Raw genomic sequence first — 23,161 nt, 5'->3', positions numbered from 1 at the left:
TTTTTTATGGACTTAAAATTTAAGACTGTATGACACAACATGAATAGAACAGTGAAGGTTTTTAATTCTGAATCAAGTCAAGATTAGAACATCTTCCCAAGTTGGAAGCAATTGACTGAAAGAATCACTTTCCTATTCCTGTGTCCCCGAATGAGAAAAAATTAAAAAAAAAAAAATCAAACAAAATATAATTACCCAATATTCCAGTTCTTTTGAGTAGCTTCATTTAAAAGACATAATACAAACATTTGAGCATTGTGCAAATGTGACAATCACCGCAATCTAAACATGCATCTCATCATAATCAGCGTAAACAATTTCAAGTCAGAGTTGTTCACCCCTACTTCACCTAAGACGACATGGCACCAGATATCACTCAAGGAATTTCAACCTTATCGACCTTTTACTGTTAAACATTTTTAAAAAAAGTGGGTATTCACGTGGGTATTTCTCATTACTGAGGTCCTTAGCGTTGTCTTGATAGTGTTGTGAACACAAAGATCGGCAGCACAACACATACAGCTCTCAAAACGAAAAGACAATGAAAGTAGCAGCCTATTTGACTTCAAAATGTCATTCCATTATGTGGTCCGCAAGTCACGTGATGACAGAAAGGGATTCATTCACCCTGTATCCCAAAAAGCTTTAGCCCAACACCGCATCGGAACTGGGAAATTTTGAGACAAGTTTAGCTTAAACAATCGTAGCAACTTTACAAGATGTCATTTCAAAACTACTACACAGCTCATTTCTACACCGAGAGGACAAAAAAACAAACTTGAGTTAGTTTTCATGTATATATATATATATATATATATATATACATATAAAAAAAAGACAATCAGCACTGTTAAAAACAAAGAATGGCACAGGATTATTTGAGAAAAAGAAGTTGGTGTCATGGCTCTGAACGCCACACAAAGTGCACAATGATGATGCAGAATCAAAACGGAGGCAATGTTTGCACGAAGACAAAGAAAGGCAGGTCTGTGCATTCAGACAAGTGAAAGGGTCTTTGGATGCAAGTGTCAGGAGGAAACATCTTTGGGTCTGACGTTGGCAGGTCCAGAAGGTCCGTTTGGAAGTCCAGCTCAGTTTCCGGAGTACAGATTTATGGTGCTGGAGCTCAGGCCTCGGCTCACCCTCAAATTATTGCTTCCTCGAGTCTGAGACTGAGATGGAAACTTTGTTAAAGACATTTCTGGCATGCCCCCCCCCCCCAAAGCTTTCTTTTAAAGTTGTAAAACAATATAACTGGGGCCTCACCTGGAATGCCTCTTCACCCGTTTTATTCAGGTAGTTCAAGGAAGCCGCTCGCTTCATGCTGGCAAGCAGAGAAGACAACATTATGACATTCAGACTTCAAAGGCAAATCCTTTTTTTCTTAGTTTTGCAGTTCTTACTTGGTGTTACGAGGTTCCGGCGGCCCGTTGCCCTGGAGTTTCTTGACCAGCAGCTCGCTGCTACGACGCAGGACGTCTCGGAGTTTGCCCAGAGAGCCGCTGCGCTGGAGTGTTCCGCTGCCGTCCTGCGCACACACACTCATCAAGCCACTTGATCGCGACCCCCAAACACAAACTTACGTCACACTCAGCAAGTCAACAGAGAATCATTTCATCATTCATTTCTGGATACATAAATACGACCTACTTATTGGCAGACGTTTAACTATTAAAACTCATTAGCATTCATATGAGCCATCAATTTATTTGTCCATGTTATTGGTCTTGGCTAATTTTTAAACAGAAAAAAAAGTGGGGTTGTAATGGGCTTGATCACCAACAGGGGGAGCTATATGTACATTGACACCATTGAAGGTGACCACCAAAGCTCCTGTTCCCATTCAACGTTGAACAAACGGAAGAACTTCAGTATTTGGGTTAGTCTTTTCTTACTAATATGTATTTTATATTTAACAGAGAGTAGTGATTCGAACGCAAAATTAATTTGAATCAATACGCAAATGTATTAATATTCGTCATAGAACAAAAGGAGTATCCGGGCCAATGTGAAGAGAGGGGAAAAAAACGTAAAAATTATGACAAGTACTAGTGTTGATGCACGAAAGTAAATAAACGGAACTACAGTACTGTAGTCCATAGCAGGAAATTGAAAAGGAGACACATACGGCTCGTTTACATTCTTTAATCCACAGAGTATTTAGGTATTGTATTAGTTGCATTAATTTAGCCCCCTAAAATTGGTTAGTTCAAAGGTAATAATTCAAAATCATTTTATTCACTTAACCAGGCAATTGGTAAATTGATTTAATCTAAATAAAGTAAAATACAAATAGTAAAATAAACTTCGTGTATGCATGTAACAGTTCTTACACAATTGGTTAATTATGATGACAATTACGGGTGAGCACTTTATGTTAATGAATATCATAATTCATTAATTTATACAATACACGTTTAAAAAATACATACCGATGTTCCAAAAAATCCCTATCAAATATTTACAAAATTAATTCACTCGTCTTACATAATGACACATGTACCCACTCTTCCCGCCTTCTAATGGAGCGTAACCGTGTTTTAAAAAATCACTCAACTTTGCCCATCAGTGGTCTACACGGATTGACAAGAGTCAACAGATAAGGATCAAAATGATTATGCAAATACAATACATAAAGCACTTTCAGTGTATGGAGCTGCATGAAAATAGACACAAATATTTGTACAATCATGTTTAACAAGCTGACGGTGTTCATATTTTGCCCATCACAAAAAATTGTCCAATCATGGCAACCACATACAAACATTTATGCTACTGTAGCTTTTTGTACAGAACCCATCAAATCGAAAACGCTCGTCTTTTCATGCTGGCGGGCATCATGTGGTGCAAAAATGTACAGGTGCACATAGCCTCCTCGGATAAAGATTAAATGCTTTAATAGCAGACTCATAGCGTCCATTGATTAACTCAATATAAACATTCTGTTCAGTCACTCCACATGCATTTGATAGCGTTCTTGAAGTCTACAAAATAATATTTATAAAACTTGTGTATTGCAACTGCAGCCGAAATTCGAGTCAACTGTTTCACCTGCCTGGGGCGCTTTACTTGCAACCACCTCTGATGGGCATAAGAGGCAAAGTTTGCAGTGTGAATAAAAAAAAAAAAAGGTTTTCTTCATATTGTTGTATGTTAGAATTGTTTATATAACATGACAATCAGTAATATTAAAATGATCTTCTGAAAAATCATTTCGCTCTGGCTTCGTTTTATCTCTCATTTAATTTTGTCACAGTGCAACAACTGGCCGATTAGAAATTGTCTAGAGAGAAGGCGAGACGGAATGATGTGTCAATCAATTTTCCATGCACCCCACACACTCTCATGAGCACTCAGTCTGCCGGTCCTGGCTGCAGCATACAACAACGCTGTGCTGAGTTGTCTTGGCTGGATTATTTAACTTCGGTTCGCAACAAAAGTTACGTGGACAGTCATAAATAAAGGGTAAACGCATGTAATGGGGATTTCCGATGCAGACAGCTGCATCAATGGCCCTAGTAAAACCACCGCCAAAGTCGTCATAGTCACCAGGTTGTCAGCTAAATTTATCCCACCTCTCCTAATTTGAATTGGTTGTACATTGCAAAAAATACAACATTGAACCGATAACATTTTGTGTTTGGCAACTTTCCAATACAAATACGTAAGTCATGCTGCCCAAGTAGCAGCCTTGGCTAACATTCAAATCTTGCTAGCGGATTGAACACCGCAGGCTGCACTCGAAGTTGACAGGAGAATGCGCGCAAGGCCAGATTTGACAGGGAACAACCACATTTTAGGTTGGCTCCACCTCGAGCGTGTCGGGCCTGAAGGTGCGTCAATGACAGAGTTAATTAAATGAGACAATCTGCAATCAGAAAAGCACGCAACCCGTTTTCCCTTTTAACCATATCGGAGCACATGGCCCATTGTGACATACAAAAACGATGACATTTGTTTTTCACTTCAGATTACTTTTTATTTTGTAAAACTATGACTTTATTCTCTGAACACCTTTTTTTTCTCAGTATGATATTAAAAAGCGTATGTATTTTTTTTTCAGTTGCGCTACGGTGCAGTAACGATTGTGCCCAATGCATTCTGCTTCGCTGATGTGGTGTAACCAAAAAAAAAAAGAAAAAAAACAGGCAATCATGCCTAACATGTATTTTGGATGTGAAATCATTCAATAAACAAACCAATGACTTGTTTCCGGTGCTATTCGGATTGAAATGAAATCAACATTATAGTCGTGCTTCTTAAAGGTTTGGTCACCCCAAAATATTTTGATATAAAAATGCCACTGGAAAAGAGTAAGTTCACAAATGAAAAAACTTTATTTGAGATACCAACAAATGTTGATGCAACCATCTTCACAATGCAAATTGGTAAATATGACGCAGTTCTACTTACTACTAGTGCTACGAGAACTAATGTAATGTTCTTCCACGTCGGGGAAATGAAGTCACACTATAGATATATGTCACGAGTAGACAGTTCAATAAATAAGCATTCCACTAACACATTATTGATATTCTAATTATGTGACGCACAAGGTCATTTTTATAGCGGCGCATAGAAGTAGAGGTATAGATGCACGTTGGAAAAGGAATGAAGAATCAAGGCAAGTAGAAGACTCAAGAAAGTGAATGAATCACAAGCACAGCCAACGACAACACTTTCAAGGTGTTAAAAGTCATTGCACATTCACTTAGTGAAACATGTGAACTAACTGTTGTGGATGTTGAGCTATTGAAAAAACTAAAACGTTTCCACCAAAGTGACGATGTTTACAGTGTGACCGCTGTGACTGTACACACAAACACACTCGCCAAACGCAACTGCGAGTCACGACTTCCGTTTGAATAAGAACAATAAGAAAAGGCAAAAATGCTTGTTTGAGACCGTGACATCTGATTCTCATTTCTAATTGGTCTCTCCTGACACAAACTTTCCGTATTTGCAAATGCAACCTCGTGTGTGTCACACACACAAAAAAAAAGAGTGCAAAGAGCAAGGACACTGAAGACAGGAATAGCAACCGCCGAATGAATTACCATGGCAACAGCTTGATGTGATCTGACAAAACTGCCGTCAGAATCCGATAAAGATAATTCTGTCATTTATTTAAATACTACCGCTTTATTATTCAGGCCCAAAATGTAAACAAATCATACACAATGACATAAAGCTCTTTTGTTTTAAATCTATGTAACAGAATAATAAAGACTCCCTTCTTCTTCTGGTCGACTCGGTTATGGACAATTTGATATAAATATATGAAATAATATAGTACCATAACAGCTTAGGCATTTGATCTTGTGATTAGTTCACAACATTAAACAAAAATACCTGCATATAAAAAAAAGCTAATGTGGCTAAATAGAGCTCTTGGCAAATTTTAATAAAATATGTGGGGTAAACAAATTAACTAGAAGTTAATGATTTGAGAATTGAAGGACAGGAATTCAGTCTGTCAAATATAGCTGGATTCACACTGAAGGGTTCAAGTGACAATTTCAAATTGTTTTGCGAAAAGAGGAAAATAACCAAGAAAATGTGATACAAATCTGAGATGAATTGGAGCTGTGACAATGCAAGTGCCACGTAAACTCATAGATCGGATTCACCCGATCGATGCAAGCTTGAAGTCAGCGAAATAGATGCATTGGTGTGTTGCGGGTTTGCCAATCATAAAATAAACAAAATAATTGCTGACAGTGGCCAGTAACAAGAGGAGGTTAACCTCGTTTAAATCAGTGGGAGAAGAGTCCGCCCAAAACAATGACCAGTAAATCACAATTGCTTGTATTATTTATTATTGTTAACTTCCATCTTGTTACTGACATCTGTTGATCTACTAATGTGCAATGTGGGTTCTATCATGTGTCCCTTCAATGAAAACACAGCCATATCAGATGTGTGTCACCTGAAATCGACACGGCCCAAAAAATTGCTTATCAGCACAAAACCGGAATCGGGTACTTGGACCTGAAGCGTAGATATTTCTGACTAGACTGTTCTGTGTAACACGCATACAAGCGAGTTGAGGGGAAGAAAATGAAGGGAAGGAGGCTGAGGTTACGCACGCACACTATGCGCAATGAGTGAAAGTTTCCAACATGGGGTTAGAGGAAGGAAAGGATAGTGCCAGAGAGAGCGAGATGGAAAACCAGGAGGGGCGAAGATGAGAAGACCAAACGTCCCGGCAGCTCTCGGTTGGACAGCGGGCTGATGAGACAGCTGAGGGAGGGGAAGAGAGGCTTTCTCTTCTGGGGAGGGGGGGGTTGCACCGCAGAGGAGCGACAACACATATCCTTTAGCTATTGGTTGAGGGAGGGAGAGAGGGATGGAGGAATAATCTTGATGGCTTAGGCCTGATAAGAGAGAAAAAGAGAAAGAGACAAAAACGGCACAGGTTGTAAGACGACCAGCTCTGGGTTGGTCTTCCTTCCTCACCTCACTCCTACTTTGAATCCTTTACACACACAACTTTCCCACAATTAGGCCTGGTTTTGTTCACCCCAGTTCATTAACCTACAGGTAAAATGTGCTTTTCAGGTCCTTACAGTGGAACCTCCCAAGTTGAATTTGGAGCTTGTACATAGATCGGATTCACGACTAAAACCTGGACATTTTGTGTGTTGTGTGTTAAATTCCGTGAAGCTTAATCCAATTTTGGGAGACTTCAGCTCATTGAACAGCCAAGAGGACGAACTCTAAATTTTGACTCTGTTTTTTGTGATCCTCATAAGAGAGAAAAGGGAAAAAATGTGCCCAATACAGAAATAGACATTGAGCTTATACAAATGTCTGTCCAGGCTGCTCTTTACAATACGGCTAGGTCAACGAATATAACAAATGTTGACGAGGCTTTTTTTTTTAAATACAAATACAGCTGCGTTTAGTCTTTGTGATGAGACTCACCTCACAGGTATACACAGTATTGTCTTGCCTCTTGTTCACCACACAGCATCAAAGTTAATGTTGATCATGAAAGTTTGAAGTTTTGATGAATAAAAAATTATTTCTGCTAATTATTTTACGACAGTTAACGTTTAAAAAAAAAAAAAAGCATGCCATTTGTCCACTAATTCTCCATCACGTTTTCAAAGGTGATTAGTATTACCACTTTAAGTTGTATCTAGTCTTACTAGAAAACTTCAGGTTACCATTTTGGTTAACATAAAACTGTACCTGTACAGTCAATGCTTTTATGACTGTGACAAACTAAACACATTACTTCAGTTTCCATTATTTCCTACAAATTCATATGGCGTATGTTCGACTTTTGAGGTTCCACTGTATTCTTGGTTCACAACCTAACCACTGCGTTGCAGTGATATTTGCGATGCTCAAAGGAACTCTGAGCAAAGTTTGAATTATCGCAAACGTAATATCTTAGATTTACATAATTTAAACACACACTCACAAGATGAAACGAAACAAACTGTGCGTGCAGGTCGCCTGGTTTTAGAGGGTGTGGGTGTTTACAGTCCCTGTGACTCAGCTGTTTTTCATTGCTTTCTGGGTAGCACAGCCTGAACTTGGCACAGAGCGTATGTGCTGCGCAGATGGGCCATTACCAAGCATCAGCACTGAAATGGATACACTCAAACGTGAGTGTGCATTGACAAGATGGGATTTTGAGACATCTTACAGTCGGCCTTTGCAGGATTTAAAACATTGCTTCAAACTTTCCATCCCAATCCTCCACTGTCCCTGTGCACTAAGACAATATATGCAAAAGCTCTTTACTCTATACCAACCCAACCGAGCTTGAACAGAGACCATAAGGGAGAGTACAATCCACTGAATGTAGAAAATAATTTTGATTGGCAGGCTGATTGGTTGTCATGGCAATAGTAACCAACACGGTTCGTGATAAAAGAAAAAAAGCCAAGGATGGAAAGAAGACAACATGCAAAGAGACAAGAAGCATTTAGTTGAACGCATAAAGCATCTAAAAGCAGGAGTCAAAGCATGCATTTTATGAAGAGATACACACAGATTAAAAATCACACATACAGTTTTGTTGGCATCTGACTGCTGCTCTATTGTGAGATCTCAACAAAGACTAAGTCAAATGAAATGGTGAATTTGACAAAATAAATACATCATTACCGATATACTCCAACTAATCATGTCAGCATCACTCAGTGAGTGCACTGACAAAGATTGGTCGGCAAGAATTTGCTGATCATATATGCTAGCCTGATTACTGTGTGCCGTCCTTCGGAAATTAATAAATAAATGTACGGATCAACTGATAGTCAGGCTTACGGTCAAAACTAATTCTGACAAATGAGTGCTCAGAAACAAAATAAATGCAAGACAATGGGACTTGTTTTGTCGTTTGTTTAACAGATCAGAGCCCCAAGCGTTGCCATGTAGAATTGTCATTCGAATGAGTGTAGAGAAGCACTCTCATTCACGTTCACACAAGCGTTACCACAAAGCCCCACTTTCCTTCCCTTCATGTAAAGTGACTGACTCAGAGAAACAGACATCAGGTTAATACGGCACCCGTGTGAAAGCACACAGGCCATTAGTGCGCATGTTTATGGGTTAGGTTCAGTGACTGGCATGGCTGCATGCATGTTTAAAACTGGCTGGAGAGGTGAAGCACGAGGCTGCGCAGTGTGGGAGAAGCACAGGCTCAGTCACGGCACATCTACTGGCACAGTCATGTAAAATTCACCACAGGGTTTCTTCTAACTAGGACACGCATCGAGCTGTGTTTTTCTAACTGCACAAATTGCTGCACTGAATGTCGGAATTGAGTAATGAGACAGTTAAAGATGTTGAGCAAAAAGGCTGGCAGGTCAACGTAAATGGAAATTTTAACGCTGGATGAAGCTAACAAGCATATTAATTGCAGATGCTATTGTGCACTGGAAACCCGGAAATTATATTTCTCGGTTCATGTAAGAAACATGGCAATGAGAGTTTTGTATATAATGTTTTTTTAAATTTGATTTTGATGTGAATCTATGATAGATAACTTTTAAATGTGTTGCAGAGGTGCCAAAGCATGAGCCTGTGCCATCTTTTAACAAATTCTTTTGTGCAGAAGCAACGCCAGCAAAACAACTTATTAAAATGAGACATTGGCAAGCAACAAACAACACAAAAATACAGTAAACGCTACGCTGTCAAATAAGACATGTCGCCATGCCAAGACACTCAATCAGCTTTATCTTTCAATAAAAAGATTTTGATGGAAACCACTCATAGGAAGGACAAGGCAAAAGGGAGCTAGTACAGGCGCCGTTCCCAGAGTTAGTTTATATATTATGGTTACAAATTGATGAAAATTCCAGAATGTGTTTAACAAATGGTTAAAAATAGACGCTCAGTACCAGTCAACGATCTCTTTAATATGATCAAGATGTCTTGTTCTTCCAATGAGGGCCATTGGCTTGTAAGACTCAATTAACGTGGATCTGTACTCACCCCGTTCCACTCCACGCCCATACTCACTTCCTCGCCAGCTTCAGAACCACTCTCGTACTTAACGCTGCTCAAGCTCTCTCTGCTCCTTCGTCTGTCCCCATCCGCGTCCTTCAGGATCTCTACCATGCGTGTCTGGTGGATGGGGTCAATGCCCTAAATGGGAAGATTGCACAGAGGAAAACCAAATCATAATTGCAAAGGGCAAATGTAAACATTAGCAAGAGGATAATGATTAAAACGTATGTAGTTTTATGGGATATTGAAGTGATTTAAAATAATGTGGCCTAAAACAATGAAGAATATTTTCTATGGCTATGCAACGGGATGGATGTTGAGGGAGAAAGGTGGAGGCTCTATGGCGGCCATCACTTACTGTGTTGCTCTGGATCCAAAGCAATGTTGAGAGAGGGGGGAAAAAGTAGAATGAGATCGACTCTCCTAATACATTTCCGAATTGACATAACAGGACGTGCTAAAATGTCCAATACACATGCGCGCAAATTTTGCACAATTTAGTTAACCTGCTTGCGGGATCTGACAGCGCACTCCTCCAGGGTCTCGGCAGCTTCAAGCTTGCCCTGCCGACGGTAGAGAGCGCCCAGGTTCCTCAGCGTTGTGTTCACGGTGGGGCTGCGGACACAAGAAACGGGCACATCAGCTATCTATGATTAGCAAGAGGTCGGACAAGAAACTCATTGGTAAAACCGTATTTCTTGAAGGTTTTCTGATTTGGGAGGCAAAACATGAATAATGCAGTTAATGGTGTGTCATGTGATCATCGCATTTAAGGCTGTGCTGCCTTACTGTAAATTCCATCCAGGATGATTGGGAACTGATAACTGCTTTAGTATGTGAGATAAAATCACACAAGTGAAATGGTATACATTCCAGAAAACTGGGGCGTGAGAGATGCTCACTCTGACGAGGAAAAGTGCTTTGGTGCACCACTACTAATCTTAGTTTGTATCTCAAGTTTAGATTTGTGTTGAGCACATCCAGTAGCTTTCAGCATTTTTAACAACAAGGTGCCTCTGATCCAAAACAACTTATCAAGGTTGTTAGCCATGTTTTTGGATTAATTTATACTAGACTTCTGAGGGAGGGCCATGTGGGATATTTCCAGTTTTCAAGTTGGGAATAGAGCGGTACATACAAAAAAAAAAAAAAAAATTAATTTCTTCTCTTCTGCGCAACCTTGCATACTTCAAATTCTATTTAAAACAGCAGATGTGCCTCACCTGTTGACTTTACAGGCCTTGTACCAGCCTCCATACTCTCCATAAGGTGTGCTGTCCCTGTGCTTGCCCTGGAAGTACAAGAAAAAACAGACCCGTGAACGGGAGGGGTAGTGTAAACCAGGCCAACTGGATTTTTTTTTTTTTGTTTACATAAAACTGACTTGCCCAAAGGTGTTTTACGCTGAGTCTAAGGTTTTGCACCATGAAAGAGTGGATCACTTCCCAGGATCTCAACTAAACTAACCTGTTTGTGTTCTACTGTGCTTTTGAAATGTGTCATTGCAACTTCTAAATGTCACGAGTAGGATCACAAGGAGGCACTCACCTTGCTCATCTCCTCTCTTTCCTCTGCGTGCATCCAGATAGGCTTGTTTTCAGCTGCAGACATACACACACGGGAGAGGTTCGGCAAACTGCGCAACACGACAGCAATGCACCACACGTATAGCATCTCTTGGGGCTTTGCTGATCAACTATTCATAATGCATTGAACTAGCGGAGCACAGCAAATTCCTCTTCAAGAATGGAGGTTGAATCTGCAGTATCAGTATAAGTATGCTTTACTGTAATCATTCTGTGCGCAATAGTAAATGTGCTACTTTTAAAGATTTAAAAAAAAAAAAAAGTTTAGAAATACCAAAAGGAGTAAGTAATACATGTATAAGTAGTTAAATGTCAATTGTGAAACAAACTGTAGCTGAGTAATGCTGATATTGTGGATGCAGGAGTATTATTTGATAAAAATACAAACAGAAATTCAAAATAAACTCAATGCATGACATGTATATATTTTTGTCAGTATTCGTCTTTGTTGTCAAATATCTTCATGGCATCAGCAAGTTCCTACCGTCAACAGATCCAAATTCTTTCTCATGGGCACGAGTCAGAATCTCTTTGTATAGAATCTCAGCCTCCTTGTATTTTCCCTGTTTGAGAAAGCAGGACGCCTGGAGAACAAAGAACATAAATGTGGTTCAGAGTTGCATCAAATGACTCACAATAAACCCGGCAGTCTCCAAGGAAGAAGGAACCGTCTTATTCTGCGCAATTACTCATGTAAAGTCATTGTAGCATGCGGCTTTTATTTCTGTCCCACAATCATAGCTTCAGGGAGTCACACCAAGCAAATCAGCTGACGAAATGCAGTTTGCTTGAATGAAATACCAAATTAGTACCTTTAAAGATTTGCTCTTCTCTTAAGGAGTCTCATGACAAACACACACATTAGTGGAAACTTCTGAGATTTTCCTGAATCTGATAACTTCCATAAATGGTGACCTCCATTCATTAATAACTCTCTTTCATAAAGTAAAACACAATCCGATGTCCCAATTTGCACATTGGCTGACTTCCAGAGATGTTGTGTTGCATCTACTTACCAGGTTATTCTTGGTTTTGGCCACATTGGGATCATCTGGGCCCAGCCTACATTCGTAGATCTCCAGGGCACGGCAGTAGTAGTATTCCACCTCCTCATACTTGCCTTGATTCTGACACAGCAGAGCCAAGTTGTTCAGCTGTTTGGCCACATCTGGATGGTCTTTGCCCAGGACCTGATGGAAGCCATACAGTTTTGTCACGTATGGATGAGTTTACCTCATTATCTGTCTTTGCATCTATCCTTCTGTTGCTGACCCTCAGCAACCTGAGACACTTTCAGTTGACACATCAGTTGTCAGTGGGTGTAATTAAAGCTTGGCTGATCAATAAAGACAGATGAACAAAGCTTCCAGGCAAAGACAGACCCACAGCACCCTGCTGAGCACTTAAGCATTGGCCTATTAGTCTTTTTTTTTATTAGTCTTTTTTTTAAATTTATTTTAAATTTCATGCCATCGTTTTTCAAGATGTGCGCTCAATTCAACCTTATATTTCCTTTCCCACACAGGCAGGCGGCCTCAAGTTGCTTTTCAAGAAGAAAAGCATTCTCCCTTTAAGAGATACGGGTGTTAAATTGTAAACGTTAATTATTACAATGTGCCAACTGTTCGCTGTTTTAGCTCCGAGGTCAGGTCTCGACAGCAGTGTGGAAGCCAAGGATGTAACCTACCTTCTCTCTGATCTCTAGAGCCCTCTTGCACAGAGGCTCAGCCTCCTTGTACTTCCCCCTCTTTCCGTACAGTACGGCCAGGTTGTTCAATGTTGCAGCAACCTGCACGACACATACAGAAACAAAAGCAAATGAATTACACCATTTTGTTAGGAAAATCTCCCTCTAAAAATGGAATAAAATGCGGTATATATTATAGTCTAAACCATTGTTGAGTAACAAGAGTTTTATATGTGTGATAGCAACCACCAAGTACATTGGTTTCATTTAGAAATGTTTTCTATGGTGTTGCTTGATTTTTCAGAAGGCCGTGATTATCTTACATTAAGTTAACGGTTTGAACAAATCAGAAGCCCAGCCTTAAATAGAAGTGTAAAATTTATTTCTGAGGCAGTAGATCAGTAAATTAAAGGAGAGGGCCCATCAATTGTATCCTTGTCAGGTCATTTCCGAACAAATACCAAAAGCATGTCTGCAATCAGGTATGGTTGCCATGAGAGAGGGATTCTTACCGCAGGATGGTCTTTCCCGAGAGTCTTCTCCCGGATGGACAGAGCATCGTTGAGAAGATGTGCAGCCTCTTTGTATTTATTTTGATCCCTGGGTGACAACGATGGAGAGTTGACAAAAAAAAGTGACACAATCCTAAAAATTAAAGGAATTGTACTGCGAGACCCAAAGCTCTCTTGTGAGTCATTTCTGACCTGTAAACCAAAGCCAAGATATTGAGCATAGTAGCGACATCGGGGTGGTCGTGTCCAGAGGTTTTCTCCAGGTCCTCCAAAGCTTGCTTGCAGAGGGGCACAGCGACCTCGTACCTGCCCTGAGAAGCGTACTGGATCACCAGGTTGTGTAGTGTTCTCAGACGAGCTGGGATCTCATAGCCTCCCTGCTGGGCTGCAGCCACTGCTGCGCTGTTGTGTTGATGTTGCACTGTGGCGCGACACGTACGAGACCGGGTTAAACAAACAAAAAAATTTGCACCTTCAAAGTCTTGCATCAATTCCATACACTGATGGCTTGAATAAGTATTACCCTTAGATCTTCATCATATTTAGCTTCTCTTATGTTATTTTTACAAGTCTTGGGACTTACTGGGCTAACCTGGGCTCTTAGGGATTGTATATTGTGCCATGTAATGTGGAAATGTGTGTTGGTAGACGAGAACTGGGAATTACTTTCTTTGAAAACTTAACTCGAACAAGAAAATACAAAATAGATAATGGGAAAAACAAAAACAAATACCGGCTGTGACTACACGTTTTGGCCTCTTAGGGGCAGTGTGGTGCTGTGCGTGGATGGACTACACTCGTAAAATGATAGTTTCGATTGAACTATATTAATAAAACCGATTTTCACAAATTGGGAAGAATTTGTGCCTATGAGTAGTGTTCTCATCAGCATAGATGTGTTTCTGCAGCGTTTGTGTATGAATATTCGTTATTTGAAGGAATATCACGCCCAAAATCAATGCTAATTTCCTGGTAGCATTTGAATAGGATCCTCTATTGACTTAAATTAGCACTCGTGATATTTATAAAACAAAGCATGTTTTGTATTTGAATAAATGTGTGTAATTCTTGTTGTGTCTTTAGTTTTACAGCATCACATACTCTACAGTTGGGGTATCAAGATCCAGTCCTGGAGGGAAGCTTTCCCAATGCTTTCCAACCCACCCAATTCAAATTATCAGCTCATCAGCAAGCTCTAAAGAAGCCTGATAAGTATCCTGCTGATATGAATCAGGTGTGTTACAGCTGGGAGAGATGGAAAGCATGCAGGACACCGGCCCTCGAGCACTGCAGTTTGACACCCACATGACATACGCAAGCAACATGGCGCATTCAGGGTACTTTTAAAACGTCTGGAACTTGTAAACGCACCTCGCCATTCTGTATTTTAGTTGTTTTTCTTCGATTATAACGTTTTAAAAATCGTTACATGCCAAAATCGGAATCGTGATTTAATTTTGATTAAACACCCAGCCCCACTATCATCTCTGTTGAATGCTGTTGATCTTACTTCCTTGGCCATGTTCCTCTTCATCATTGGGGAAGAGATCATCCAGGGAATCCTTTGGTGTTTCTTTGTCCTTTTCCTCCTGCTGAGAGTCACAAGAAATTCTATGAAAATTTGAGCTGACATCTTAGAAGTGACATTAATTCTAGTTATATATCAAACAAGCGACAATACAACATCACATAAGTCAAAAGCACAAAAGGCTGAATGTTTGACAGTTGACAGACATTATGAAAAGCTAAATATTTATCTTTAAATATTTATTATTTACATTTGTATGAATCACAGTCTAATGCAGGGTTGCCCATACTTTTTCAAGATGAGAGCTACTTATAAAAGGATCTATATTCTATATCTACAGATATGTCTATCAATATTAGGGCTGGGATGATACACTTTCGTCATGATCCGATTCAGATCCCAATACTTGGGTGGCGATCCGATACGAATTGTAATACTTAAATATTCTAAAGTATTAACCTTAATATATGTATTAAAACAGAGACGTGTGTTCTCAAAGTTTTAACTTAAATTTAATTTAACATTCATTCAAGTGTCACAATTGAAAAGTGCATAAACCGTTCCAGTGACTGTTACTGACACACGAGTGCAAGATTGGAGGGACAAAAAAAACTCCAATCACAGGTCGCAACATGGTTTTGAAAGTAAATGCACATTTTATCAGGCCTACAAATGCTTGAACAACTCTACTACCTTGCCTTTTGTTCAAAACAAGCCATAAAAAAGGGCAATTATGTAAGATGACAGGAGATGTTGCGTAAAGGACAACAAGTAAAATTGCCCGCCACATTTGCCACAAGCCTCGTCTGTAAACAAACACAGCGCAATTCAGTTTATGGCCATACGTTTAAAAAAATAGAAGTCTCTCTTGGGCTCTCCACATGGAGCCAAAGAATAACAAATGCTATTATTAGTGTAGGGATATGTGACTAAATTATCGTTATTTCATGTCAACTCTACATTTAATAATGGGATTGCGATGGTACATGATAAAAAGTTCATGGCAGCAGACAGGAGCGAGACTATCCAATATAGGAGGGGGGGATCTAACATTTTTAATGTAGCTGACCTTCAAAATGGGAGCAGTATGGGAGTGGTTTATTCTGACTGGGAGCAAGACGGACGAGAGTTGAGCTGTTTTCGCCATGAGCGCGACAGGACTCTTTTTTTTTTTTTGTGAGAGTAAGGGACGGCAGTGAAAATCCACTCCTGTGTCACCCTCTTGGCTTGATTATTTTTAAACTAGCTGCGACACTACTATGAGAATCGTTTGGTACTTACAGTGGGAGAAACGTCCTCATCATATTTCTTGAGCTGGTTCATGAACTCCAGATGCTTCTTCTCTTCCTCGAGCTGAGCGACACTCTGCTCGCTCTTTTGGAGCTTCTGTTGTGTGTTGGCTAGCTCATCCCGCAGCCACTGATTTTCCTGGCAAAGCCTCCTCACCTGCGCACGCAGCTTCTGCTTCTCAGACTCCACCGCATTCAGGTGGTTGGACAGGGCCATCATCACCTAGGATGGAAATTACATTAAGGGATGGTTTAAAGGGTTTAAATTAGCCAAAGACTGCAACTGTAAGACCAGAGTGTGTGAGTACAGAATACGGACATGTGAGGACACGCAAACAACTAAAACACAAGGAAGGCTATTAAAGGGTTCATCACACATCTAAAGCATTCATTATATTGCCAATCATTCACCAAGTGTTACCTGTGCTTCGCCAAGTCCCAGCTCAATCATCTCCACTGACTTGCGCAGCAGGTTGGACTTCTCATGCACCAGATTGGCCTCTTCATCCTTTTTCAGGCACTTGATGGTCTCCAAGAGACTGTGGAGAATGGAATTGTGCTCATTCTTGAGGGCTTCCAAACCCTGGATCACCAGTTTGGTGTTGGATATGATCTCTTCTTGAGAGAGCTTTTCAAGCTTCTCTTCCCGGGCATACAGCATGGTAGACATCTTTACAAGTGTTCAGGAAACCTGTACAAAATACAGAAAGTGGGACGTTGTATTACACCACTGATAAAGTTGGATTGTACTGTATAAAAAGACAAAAGGAGCCGGAAGAATCAATTTGACCAATTAGTGCCTGACACTGTAAAGACCTGACCTATGTTAAGGCAACTTGCTCATGTGATGGACAAGACATCCGACAGCCAAGATGTGCGGCATGGAACTATGCATTATTAATATTATTATTATTTAATAATAATTGTAATAATAATATTTTCTACCAAATAAAGAATTTTTGACCAAAATAGGCCCATAAGTGCATTTTTGGTTTCAGGGTGAAAGACTTAAGTCACCAAAACAACACAGACAAAAACAGATGTTATGATGACCAAAGCAAAACCATTTAAAGCGACCATCCTGAGCTGGATAAGCAATGCACAACGCCGGTCTATTTCACAGCCGATCGGCCGTTGAATACTACCTTGGATGTAAGAGTAAAAGGCGACAAAGACACCAACGCCTCTTGTTACCCCGTCCACCTCCGACAATTCCGTGTCCAGACTGTCCTCAACTTTTCCACTCACACCTTGGACTCTACAGTCACCAACAGGCACACAGACGGAAATATCAAAAAGGAAAGTAAACGAACAGATGAGGATGACTGATCGTCGTTTTACGAGGCTGCCATAATGATGATGATGATGTAAGAGTAACATTAGTCTTAATGAGACATCGGACCAGTATTTCCAATTGGTTAGCCCACCCATAGTGCTTGCTGGCCAGCCATGGCAAGAGCAACGTTGCGACGTTTTGAGCTTGGTTATTATAGATCTGTCAAATGTCCCGGCTTGTCCGTATTTTGTAGCAGAAATCACTGAACGTTAACTCATTAAACCTGTAACACTGACCATTACTGATATTTCAACGTCCTTTTCTGCCATGTCTGGGCCTGGCTGAGACGATGACGCCGTCCGAGGGTGTTCTCAACAACTGAGAGCAGTAAGCTATTTTCTCAGACCAATGACTCATTGAGAGCCACATCAATTGTAAGCTACATGCAAAAAGGAGCCCTGCCCCTCCAGCTGAGATCCAGGCAGCTGTGAGCACATACACATGCGGTATTTTAACGTCAGTGAGGATAAAAATGAGAGATAAAAGGCAGCCAACAGCTTTGGAGAATTATACCCTAACCGTCCATTAGTGGACCGCAGGTTCCGATTGCTCACCATTTTGTTGTTTTGAATAAAAGCGCAGTCATCAATACAACTAGAAGGCAGGCAGAAAAAAAACATCTCAAATACCTGCACCCCGCTAAAGCACAAACCTCACTGCCTTGAAATACTAATCTACTACTGGCAAACTAACCACGCAAACCTGGTGTGCTATGTCCACATAATTATGGCTTTACCTTGATGTAAGGCATATCACATCAAGTAATCACAGCTGAAATCCGTCAGCAGACGTTTATATGAAGCTACTAGACATTGGCGCCAAGTTGAAGAGATTTGTTTCTCTTAATTCTCAGGCTCATGGACCTGCTTACTCTAATCTCTTGAAGAATTCATTATGCTTTATGTGTGACTGGAAAGATCGCCTCTTTTCTGAAATAATTTTTCAGGTTGGCTTAGTTTGGTTTGGTTTAGTGATACCACAGTGGCAGGTGAACCTCCAAAGTCAAAGGTGCTACAATTTGGGGTTCAATCTAAATGTTCTGGCAATACATGCCTCAAAAGTCAAATGACAACTTGAAAGTTGAACAATAACCATTGTGACGGACTGGTACACAAGGCCTCAACTCAGTGAGCAACAACGGGAGATCGCAACATTGGGAAATCATGTTCTAAGGATCAAAGTCCACAAACCTTTTGCTTTTTTTGTTTTTTTTCCCCCATAATGCGACTACAGTGTGCACAACACTATCAACTGAAGATCAATTACATACACAAATCTATTTCCCCAAGTAGATGCTAGAAAACAGCATGTAGCAGACGAGCATCAAAAGGATCTAAGCTTGATTTGCTTATTTAACGTTGAATTTAAATTGTTTCCATAACCAACTATGATGTATGCACGTGCAAAGCAACAAATACAACTCAACAAACACAGAAAGCATTGTCATGTTACAAATCAAGGTGCAAGTCAAGACTTTCACTTGACAGGACTACAAACAGAATGGCAAAAAATACATTGCTTCAGTCTTTACAAAGGTTATAATTGTAGTTAATGAAAACTAAAATTTAAAACATTTTTTTATGACATCAAATGAAAATTAGTGCTTTAACTAAAACATTTTACTTTATTACACGATAGTGACCTTTTATCTAGAAAAAATACACATAAAATAAAAAGTAGGGAAAGTAAAACTGAAATGAAGGGTTTCAAATCAAAACAAATTGGCTCTATAAACTAATAGAAAACTAAATTAAAAAAAAAACAAGTCAAAACAAAAAAATCTGCCCATAAAGAAAAATCCAAAACTATTATAATCCCACAGTATGAAAAATGTTACCAAATTTACAGACTATGCATTAACATGGAGAGCATTTCCTCCGTTTGAGTGGTTTAAGTTCGTGTATGAAAAGGCCTCTCAGATGGTGAATACAACAAACCTGCCTCGGCTTTGTGACAATAAAGAGTCTGCGCTCCTCAGCAAGATCAAGGTCATATTTTCCAAGTCTTTAAAGAGGAACTTTACGTCTTTAATCTTTAATGTTTACCTTTACCACTTCACACACACAATTCAAAGTTGGAGATACCTATCGAAGTTGCTTCTCCTTAAGTGTGAAATCATGGTGCCTTCAGGAGCTAAGACATATTTTTCAATTTCCACTCACTGCCAGTATCAGGATTAAGTTAGCCTCACGTTTTATAGCTTCTCATAACATAATGACATACAACACATGTCGACATACGGGGCATTAACAGATGCTCATATGATACCAGATGGCTTTGCAATTAAGATATAATCCAAACCATAAGTGTGGAACCGTATGATTGCTATTTGTTTACATTAATAAAGACTGACATAAAGGAACACGATTGTAGTAACACCAATGTTCGGTTCTCACCAGGTTACGTGGGAGTTCAAAACAAGCCTCAAATTTGACTCGGAAAGGAAGCCATCATTGAGCCGTCGAATATTATCCTGCTACAACTTCCAACCAAACACTAACCTGTTTACGTAGCAAATTGGCGCCTGACAAGTTTGGCATGGAAAATAACGGATGAAATAATGACTTGTCTTCCAGCAACAGAGCAGCATGCACAAAGTAGACAGCGATCATCCACAGAAATCCTTCGAGAAACGACAAAGGACGCTGCGCCTGTGAAACGGGTTCATGCAAATGTCGAAGGACATTGTGGGCGGGAGAGAGAGAGCGATAGAGAGCGAGAGTGAGCAGGAATCGGAAGAGAGGGGATGCTGGTGCCTATAGGATGACGGTGACCTTCCTGCTGCTTCGTCGCAACGACCAGCATCAGCTAAAGGCATACAACCAAACATAGCCCCACCCAACCTGGCCGGGAAGAGCAGAAGAGTGCAGAGGAGCAGGTCGGACGGGGGGGCGGGGGAGCCATGGAGACGGTGCTCCTCTGTACTCAGACACAAGGGAATACCAGTAATGATGAGGTGCAACGGGAGAGGCGGCATGAACACAGTTTAAAGCCACAAAAGGATGCCCCTCCTGCCTCCCAGGTCTGGGATTATTTTTGGTTTTATGAATTACTTAGGCTGACGCTACGATTAAGGCAAAAAAAAAAACATCAATTAATATGAATTAGTTTATTTATCAGCTTCAATTAGAGTCAATTCAACACTTTTGACTCTTTTTAGCGTTCACTCTGATGACTTCACAAAATTCTACCAAACAATTGTGACACAAACAGAAATCCGTAAATCATAAATCAGATTACAACTACAAAGCAAACAAATCTGGAGCTTTACCACGTCAACCTTTTTTACGTTTCATGAAACAATTATGTAAACATGGATGTACATACATTAACGTAAAAAATATATATGATGAAAAAACATTGTTTCCCTTAATTGAAGCCATTGTAATATGAAGGTTGAATTGTACTACATTGATGTGATGTTGATTGGAATTTGATTAATTGTTCAGCTCTTGTTAAGACTATTCCGGTGACTTGAATCGTCAAAATTACACTTATGAGTCATGACATTACCACACAGAAGAAAAAACAGTACAGTAAAGCAGTAATGCCTGCCACTGCATATAAATTACAAGTCAGAATAGCTCAAGTCATGTTCGGTCAAAACGGACAGGGATATTTTTATAATTTTCTTGCTGAAAAAAAAAGACATTTGGTAACTCTGTAACAAAGACAGAACACCAGCTTCACTTGAAACAAGACAATGTAAAAAATTAAATTGAGTAAAAATGTCTCTTAGACCATTTTTTATTCAAGTGAAGACAACTCAGATGCTGCAGCAAATTGGAGACTGCGTCGAATAATACCAGAATGTTACGAGCTACAGTAATCGCTGTATATCATTTATATAATATCTGTTCTGCAGCAGTTTTGACCAGATACTGGAAACCTATGGAAAAGCGTAAATAGTAAAAGCGCCATGTTCTTCATGACAGTCCACAGGCAAGTCCCTAATAAAGTTACATTTTAAAATGTGGGTCAGTAATGTGTTTTTACACACAAGAAAGATGATTCACTCAGGTTAGTCAAAGAGCAAAGGTCACAACACATTGCTCCAATCACAACACTTTTAGTCCAATCCAGCATAACACTCATGAGATCCAATATACAAAAGAAGCAAACATTTACGATTTGATGTTGGAATATAAGATACTTATAGTAAGAATAAAGTTCAACCACTCTTCAGCTGGCACACTTGCTGAAAAATATTCAAGTAAAGCAAACCTCGTCATATTGACAAGCCTTTTCCTTCGAGAACCATACACTGTGCATTTGTCGGTGACATAATTTCGGAAAGGGTGTGGTGCATTTATTCTTTTCGACGCCAGAGGAGAGTGAGGCTTGGGATGGAAAGCAAAATCAAAATGCAGCAGGTGCATCAGTAAACAATGCATCTGCCTCCAGATCATATTACGCCCTTCTACATCAGCGGATGCCATCATTCACCGATTTCCGGCAAGCATCCACAAGACCAGTACACACACGGCAGCGGCATTCATCAAGGAGGGTGTGGCGAGTAGACATGAGAGAAAACTAGGGATGTGCCAATGGCATGACACAGATCACCAGCACCAACGACTTCACAGGTGTACCAGCTAATAGATGTCTTTTTTTTTTTCGGTCACTGATAACCAGGATATGAGTGTTACTCATACATAGATTTCCCCCGGGGTCTCTAACAGAAAAGTAACATGTCCAGTTGTATTGCTTGTGTTTACCTTGATAGCAAGAGGTGGTACATTTGTCCAACTCAAGTGTAAAAATATCGGGTGATGTCATTTGGACGTGTTATGTGACAATGATACACAAATTCAAGCTCAGTAAATCAGTATTTCATCAACTATACCCACAGAACGGTACAGCACATGTAATGGTTCAATTTCTTGACCATTTACCTCAAGTTCTGTTACAGTTATTGCGTTCTACTGAACGCTTTATTAGGCAGAATACTTCTAACAATTCCACTCATTATTGCCATGCCACGTTGCCTTCAACGCTAACATATTTTATCCGTTTTAATGATAACGCTCCCGTTTACGTATTGGAACCAATCCACGTAGATGTTTTCACTAAGGTTATGAGTAAAAGCTTTAATTTTGCGGTTCCGCTCTGTCGTCGGTGGTTGTTTAGCTTGCCTAGCTGGTTAGCATCACCACTCCCCGTTTGTTGCGGACTCGATGCGTTTACATGTTCAAAGCGGTAACATCAGAGTACAGTTGTAAAACTGGAAATCATACTGATAATTGGTTAAAAAGCTGCTTGAACTAATTTCGATGGAGATGTTACGCAGAGCTTCCTTACCGACAGCCAGAACCTTCGGCTAGCGCAGCCCCTTTAAATCCAAAATGTCTCCAAAACCGCACAGCTCTCCCATCAGCCTTTGCGGCAAGTGAATCTCAGTGATGTAATGTTTTGTTTTGTTTGTGCTTTGTCCTCGCCAAATACAGTGTTTTTAACTATACATTTGTATTATTATTACGAAACTCTTTTTTTAAAAACGCAAAACTCGTCTCGGATTAATTGGAGCCTTATACTGTATGCACGATTTAAAAAGAATAAAAAAAACATAAGGCGGCACGGTGGCCGAATGGTTAGCACGATGGTCTCACAGAGAGAGAGACAGTATCGGGCGTGGGTTCGATCCCGGCTCCGGCCATCCTGTGTGGAGTTTGCATGTTCTCCTCGTGCTTGCGTGGGTTTCCTCCGGGTACTCCGGTTTCCTCCCACATTCCAAAAACATGCATGGAAACGC

General features: G+C 40.1%; 1 protein-coding gene across 7 annotated transcripts; it reads right to left on the bottom strand.

The window, feature by feature from the left end:
• Window positions 1–40: 40 nt before the first annotated feature.
• On the bottom strand, window positions 41–22,929 carry klc1b (kinesin light chain 1b). Of its 7 annotated transcripts, none has more exons than XM_088304421.1 (16): window positions 22,711–22,929; window positions 16,495–16,764; window positions 16,066–16,296; window positions 14,767–14,845; window positions 13,449–13,677; window positions 13,257–13,344; window positions 12,745–12,846; window positions 12,074–12,247; window positions 11,542–11,641; window positions 11,020–11,072; window positions 10,695–10,762; window positions 9,978–10,086; window positions 9,484–9,609; window positions 1,404–1,528; window positions 1,267–1,324; window positions 41–1,172 (listed from the first exon to the last, which is right to left on the bottom strand). In XM_088304421.1, exons 2-16 carry the CDS (start codon window positions 16,741–16,743, stop codon window positions 1,092–1,094), a joined length of 1,872 nt encoding a protein of 623 aa, XP_088160547.1. In that variant the 5' UTR covers window positions 16,744–16,764; window positions 22,711–22,929; the 3' UTR covers window positions 41–1,091. The 7 variants fall into 7 exon arrangements, with proteins under 7 accessions (XP_088160547.1, XP_088160545.1, XP_088160546.1 ...); XM_088304419.1 differs by having other exon boundaries at window positions 9,457–9,609; window positions 22,711–22,928; XM_088304420.1 differs by having other exon boundaries at window positions 14,767–14,848; window positions 22,711–22,924.
• Between the last annotated feature and the right edge of the window lie 232 nt (window positions 22,930–23,161).

The sequence above is a fragment of the Idiotropiscis lumnitzeri genome, chromosome 9, assembly GCF_059441095.1.
Source record: "Idiotropiscis lumnitzeri isolate Australia: NSW breed Sydney's pygmy pipehorse chromosome 9, RoL_Ilum_1.0, whole genome shotgun sequence".
In the NCBI taxonomy this organism is placed as follows: domain Eukaryota; kingdom Metazoa; phylum Chordata; class Actinopteri; order Syngnathiformes; family Syngnathidae; genus Idiotropiscis; species Idiotropiscis lumnitzeri.
The sequence above is the reverse complement of the archived record's forward strand: the minus strand, read 5'-3'. Positions and strand labels throughout refer to the sequence as shown.